The sequence below is a fragment of the Pteropus vampyrus genome, unplaced genomic scaffold (genome assembly GCF_000151845.1).
Source record: "Pteropus vampyrus isolate Shadow unplaced genomic scaffold, Pvam_2.0 Scaffold580, whole genome shotgun sequence".
Lineage (NCBI taxonomy): Eukaryota > Metazoa > Chordata > Mammalia > Chiroptera > Pteropodidae > Pteropus > Pteropus vampyrus.
Genome location: NW_011889361.1, coordinates 93723 through 100377, shown reverse-complemented (window position 1 = coordinate 100377; position 6655 = coordinate 93723). Strand labels below are relative to the sequence as shown.

At 39.3% G+C, this 6655-nt stretch overlaps 1 protein-coding gene across 1 annotated transcript in view; it reads right to left on the bottom strand.

Annotated features, from left to right (window-relative positions):
* The window catches only part of CTTNBP2 (cortactin binding protein 2), an 87287-nt gene that overhangs the window by 3036 nt on the left and 77596 nt on the right, over positions 1-6655 (bottom strand). Inside the window, exons 20-21 of the mRNA XM_023525606.1 lie at positions 3712-3844; positions 2486-2587 (exon numbers count right to left, since the gene is read on the bottom strand). Of these exons, the coding sequence (XP_023381374.1) occupies positions 2486-2587; positions 3712-3844 (235 nt within the window). The remainder of the gene's footprint in view (positions 1-2485; positions 2588-3711; positions 3845-6655) is intronic.

Sequence of the window (6655 nt, the reverse complement as noted above, 5' to 3'; positions counted from 1 at the left end):
GTGTGGCGTGAGAATAATAAAGTACATGTGAAAACAAGTTGCGTGAAGGTATACAAACCCCTCTTAAGATATATTTGGAAAGAAAGCAAGGGGTGGAAAATAAGGAGGATGACGGATCAGAGCTATGTTTTAGGACCGTGGGCCCAAGCCCCAGCTGCACATGAGACTTGCCAGGGACATGTAAAAACCTCAGTGCCCAGGTCGCACCTCAGACCAATTACATTGAAACCTCTAGGGACCAAGTTGAGGCATCGGGGATTTAAAAAAAAAAATCCTCAAGTGGATTTAATTATGCAACCAAAGGTGAGAACTTTTGCTTTAGGGGATTAATTTGAATTTCATGAGAAGAAAACATATTTATTAGTATCTACTTTTCCTACTGATGATTTAAATACATGTGTGTACTTTTTTTTTTTTTTAATTTAGAAGGTTGGCTAACATGCCGCCTGATTAATAAACCCTGCTACATTCCTTTACTGTTGGAGCATAAGGAGTTATATTGTGGCAAATGAGGTGAAGGATAGTTTCTGATCCTTCCAATGGATAATGGTGACTGCCAGGCCCTTCTATGGCCACACAGGAGAAAGTGATTTTGACTAAGCCAGAGAGCTCTTCTAAAGAGAATTAATTCCTGATAACAGAAGAAACTGGGCTCCTAACCAAGAAATTCTAGCTGAGTTTACGAGGATAGAAAAGGAATGAGCCTGCCAAGCGTTTAGGTTGCCAAGTGAGTGTTACTTTGCCCTCTGCTGGCAGGTTCTGAGAAAAACATCTAGCCATTGAGGGAGGTCCCCCTAAAAGTGATCAGTGGGGCAAAGATAAAGAGCAGAAGCAGCTGTCCTAATACCCACATGGAATCATCCATTTAAACAACCACATAGTTCTTTTGTAAGAGCCCAGAAAGTATAAAAGAATCCATTTTTTTAAAGGCCCTTTTAAAACAAAGCTGTCCCAAGCTGCCCGGGACTCACTGCACGTTCAGTACTATTTTTATGGACAGTACCATACTGTAGTGACATAATATAATCATGTGACCCTGGGGTAGGGGTGCAAAACTGTCTCCATTAGACATTTAAGCAAAGGCAGCTGGTCGTTACCAGTCAACATTTTTACATAGGACAGTAATATGGCCCTGTGGAGAAATGGTGGCTCATTGTCCCTCTTCCTAGACCGTCATGGCCCCTTCTACTGACTGTTCCACAACAAATCCTAAAGAGTGGTCCCGGAGGCCCAAGAAATGTGCTCTGAACCAAAGCTCAGGGATAGCCCTTGAACAAAATATTTTCCAGCCAGAATTCTCAGTCATGATTCCAGGTCACCTCCTTAAGTCATCCTTCCTTATATACTCTCCAAATCATGCTTTTACTGTGCTTCTAACCTATTCCTGATTGAAGAAAAAAAAGCAGACATATGATGGAGTGAGCCAGCAAGGTCATGCTCGTCTTCACCGATCATCATGTTATACAGTAAAATATGTAGCAGCCTTGCCAATACCTCCTCGCCCCCCATCTCGCCCCCACCCTGCCCCCAACACATACAGCTAACACTGTTTCACATGTAACTAATGAGGACTGAAACCTAATGAAGCAGTGAGAGAGCAGGGGCTGAGGAGCTCAGGGCTGTCAGGTGATCAGATAAGGATTAATAATTTAATAGTCTCACCACGCTCACTTTATAATCTTTCTCTCTGCACTCCCCCATACAGGTCTTTGTAAGTACCAGGGGAGTGCATAAGAACAGAAAGTGAACCACAGTTGACATAGCTTGGTGAACAAACCATATATTACTAAATGCGTCTACAAAATCTGCATTCTCACAAAACTACTGGGTAGTTTTATTGTTTCTGTTTGCCCAGGAGCACCATGTGGGCCATCTCTTGCCATTTGGTAACCAATGGTAGCAGTTATTGCACGAGGATAATGATGAAGTCTTTTGGAATCCTGGCTTCTATCTGACATTCTGACTTGTTTTTAAAGGGCATATTAGGGCAAGTTAAGAAATTAAACTAAAAATGAGATTTTTTTTTAACATGTAAAAGGTCTTCATGTTATCACTCAGCCCTTTGCTGTAATTAACTTCAAAATTTCAAGATGCAGGAAATCTTGAAAGTTCTTAAATGAACAAAATACATTTTAAAGTGGAACAACCAAGAAGACAGACGTTACATTATTTCCAGCTTTGCCATACATGAATGAAAACAAATGAAAACTTTCTCAAAAGATGCCTAAAATTTTGGAATAAAATTTTAGGTATCAAACAGAAGGAAAAAAAAGTAATGCTTTTCTGTTTCATTCTTTCAAGTTATCATCTAAACAGTAATTTTTCTAATCTTGATTAACTAATGAACACATTTACCTTTATCCTATTTTTCACTTTATCACTGTGGTTTAAAAATAACTGTGTGATTCACGCTAAAAGAAGATTTACAAAGTCAATTCCAAAGCAATCTTTCTTTGTCTCATTTTGGGGAAAAATGGGCACTTACCTTTTGTGACACTGGCATTCTTAGATTATTAACAGTTGCTGGAAATGTACAGTTGTTTCCCAAACTATCAAACATCCTTAAATCATCCCTGGAATCTGCAATCTGGAAAATATACAATTTATCAAGTCATGTTTTCACAGTCACACTGTGACACACACAATGCACAACTGAAAGTCACTGTGGAAAATCCATAGCAGAAGTGTTATCTTGCTCATCTTTCTCGACCCGCAGAAGCTCTACAGAATTTCCCCCTCGTTCCTGTGCTGTTCACATGACAGACTTGAGGCTTTCATGGGAACTAACAGCAAATACATAAGAAACAGTCTCTAAGGAAAGAGAGTCTATTTTAAAAAGTCAAAAGAAGATGAGCCCTATAGCAAAAAAAAAAATCACTTGGCAAGAAAAGAATATAAAAATTGCAAAATTTTAAATCATTACCTTATTGTCTCATTGGATATTTCAGTTCATTTCCAGCAAGGTTAAATAAAATGGTTAATTCTACTTTGTCCTAGAGATCACAACTAGTAAAATGTAACAGCTGAGTCGTTCAGTGGAAACTGCACAAATTATAACTACTTCTTATGCTTCTTTTCAAGTAAAAAGCATATATCAAAGAAGTCTGGTCCAATTTCCTGCAGATATCACAGCATTAAAACTGGCTGAACTTGATTCTGTTAATGCTTTCTTTGAGATTTTGGGTCACTGATTTCCATATTTGGATCTCAATTTTCACAGTGTAAAGACTATGACCATAAGCGTTATACAAGCCAAAATTTTTCCTATTTTAAAGAAAGTTGTTGCTATTGCTCTGTATATATATCATGAGTCGCTGTGATGCTCTTACTGATAGATGATTTATGTGCCAAAGTTAGGAATATGAAAAGAAAAAAAAAAAGCCTGAGGAAACTTAAATTCAGGGTTATATAAATGCTGTTTAAATGTGTTAGTGTGATTTGTGCTAATACAATTAACATATACAATTTTAACTTCATGTTTTTTAGAGGAGTTTGGAAAAGCAAGCTGTCTTAAATAGAACATCCTTATTGTATAAATGATATTTTCTTAGAAAGGGTTTTTCTAAGCAAGTAAGGACTATTCTGATCTGGAGCATTAACCATACTATTCTACAAGGCACTTCTTTCAGGGAATGAGTTAGGATGTGGCTCCAAGAAGTCTCTCTGCTGTTGGGTGGAGCCATTCAACATCTTCCCAGTTATACTGCTTACCTTGCTTATATCAGATTCAGATTTGCTGGAACACATACTCTGAAGTTCCTTGACAAGGTCTGCTTCATCATCCGAACCCAGACAGAGTCTTTGATTCAAATTCAATGTCGATGATAGATCATTCTCTAAAGACCTAACACAAAGTTCAGAAAAGAGTTTTTCAAAGTGAGAACCACAATCCAGTTCCCAATATGTAAATGTAGACACTGTACCTAATCTTGGGATTTGGTGTAGGGTAGAAAATTGTTTTTAAAATCCTTTAAATGAGTTCAAAATGTCATTCAATGCACAACCCACTCACATCAGATTCTAATAACTCCTACTCAAAATTCTCAATAGGATAAAATTTTATTCACAAATAAATCCACTTTGACTTACAACATTCCAGTCTCCTTATTCTTCCCTCTTCTCCTCTGTCTTCAAGGCCAGATAAAGCTAACACACTAAACACCTGTGGTGTAGGGGGCAGTGTGATATAAGGGAACAAATACAAACTTCAAACCTGGGTCTACCACTTACTAGCAATATGGTCATGAGTCAGGTTTACTTTTTTCATTTTTCTTTTTTTGCCTCCTTAACACTTCAGTTTCTGGGTTGGATTCCTTATACGTGCATTATAGAGTTACTGGGAACATTATATAGGCTATTGTACACAATGGATCTGGCAGTGAGACTGGCAGAAAGAGGCATGAGATGCTGTTTCCTAATCTCCCTTCTCTCTCTCCACCCTCCCTGCTTCTGTAATTCTGCGAACCAGGGGACAGGGTCCTAAATGTTACCTGTCAAGTGAAAGGGCACGCCATTTATTGGGCTACAATGGGGAGTATTTACAAACTGTTCAAACACTTCTAGTCTATGATTAACCAAATCATTCCTTATACCTCAAAATTTGTAAGATGAAATAATCAACAATTCCCTACAAGCAACATAATAAAATTATCAGTTAAAATATTTAGCACCTAAAAGCAAATGTCATGCTGTTTCTGTAAATCTTAGCATTAAAAAAAATCAGTCATCTAAAGCCTGTTTAAAATGGACAAATGCAGGATTTTACCATATCTACAATATCTTTATGTCAAGTGCATTAATCATAATCAAGTTTGATTAAAAACAAAGCCAATATTTCTAACTTTTTCAATAAACTAAAAGTAAAATAGGCTTTATATTAAGCTTAAGAAACATTTTTTAAAATATTTCATTCATTTATTAGATCTCAGTTTAATACTAGCATTTGAAAGACCGCTATTGCTTTTTTAAAAATTATATTAACAGTATAATAGATTTTGCAGTAAAGATAGCCAAGTAGGTAAACAATGCTTGTCTCTTCTCATGACCATGTCAGAATTACAACTAAACTACAGAACAACCATCACTGAGAATCACCTGAAGTCTAGCTGAACAGAAGTTCTACAACTAAGGACATAAAGAGGAAAGCCACCTTGAGACTGGTGGGAGGGGCAGAAATGAGAAACGGGCTGGTCCTACACTCACATGTGGTGTTTAAGGACTGGGAGGGATATCTTGGATGTGGTGGTCCCCCTGGAGGAGTGAAGGGTCCCAGCCCCACACTAGGCTCCCCAGCCCAGGGTTCCAGTGCCAGAAAGAGAAGTCCTCACAACTTCTGGCTGTGAAAATCAGTGGAGATTTTGGCTGAGTGAAATGGCGGGCTAAGGGAGTCGCTGACTCCTCTTAAAGGGCCCGTGCACAGATTTACTCACTGACAGACTCACTTGCTCTGAGGCCCAGCACTGTTGCAGCTATTTGAAATGTGACAGGGACATACAGAAATGAATTGAACTGTCTGGCTTTAGGGTGAGGGCTGGAGAGGGCAGCTTTCTTCCAGACAAAAGTGCTAGCAGAATCCATTGTCTCTTTGTTGAGTGTCCCCTATTGTGGTTTACAGCCCAGGTGGCCACGATAGCTGAGTTTCCATCAACCTGGCTGACATTAATATCCCTGCCCTAGCGATTCCCTGAGACTCCACCTCTCCCAGTGTATGGACCCACACAATCCGCTTCCACTGGCTTTTCCATACAAATGGCCTGTCTTGGCTCATGCTACAGAATTCCCTAAAATAACTCAAAGGTTCACAAAACCCAGATAAGCAGCATCTGGCCTTGGCATGCCCTGTACCTCTTGATGAGCAGCCCCATGCCCGGCACTAGCAGTAGCCGGCTTCAGTTCATGGCTTGGCTTCTTGAGGTACCTCCAAACCCAGTGAGTATGTCAGCCACCTATGGACTGCTCATGCCAGGTGGCCCTGGGCAGGGCACAGGCTATAGCTTAACTTGAACTGTGGTGAGGATCCTTCCAGCGGGGTTCTGCACTCCCAGTAGCCAGCTTTGTACTGAGCCAGAGCATCACCAGGGCTGCATTTGAGAACAACACACTCAAAGGGCAGACAAGGAAGGCACCAGAGCACTGCTAAAGCAAATCCTGCTCCATAGGGTCAGCTCCTGCACAATAGCTACTGCACTGTAGTCACTGGCCAGTCCTCACAACCAATCAGCCTGAGGGTCGATCCCTTCCATTGATGTGCAAACAGCAACCAAGGTTCAACTACAATAGGAGGGCACACACAACCAATACAAGGAACATCATTTAGAATCGAAGGACAGATAAATAACTTCCCAGACAAGCAAAAGCTAAAGGAGTTCATCACCACCAAGCCAGTATTACAGGAAATGTTGGAAAGACTTAAGAAGAAGAAAAACAAATGATTAAAAATAAAAATAATAGAACAGCAATAACTACATATCTATTAACAATTACTTTAAATGTAAATGGATTAAAGGTTCCAATCGAAAGACAAGGTGGTTGAATGGATAAGAAAACAAGACTTCTACATATGCTGCCTATAAGAGACTCACTTCGAAAGACACACAGACTCAAAGTAAAAGGATGTAATAAGATATTTCATGAAATGGAAATTAAAAAAAAAAAA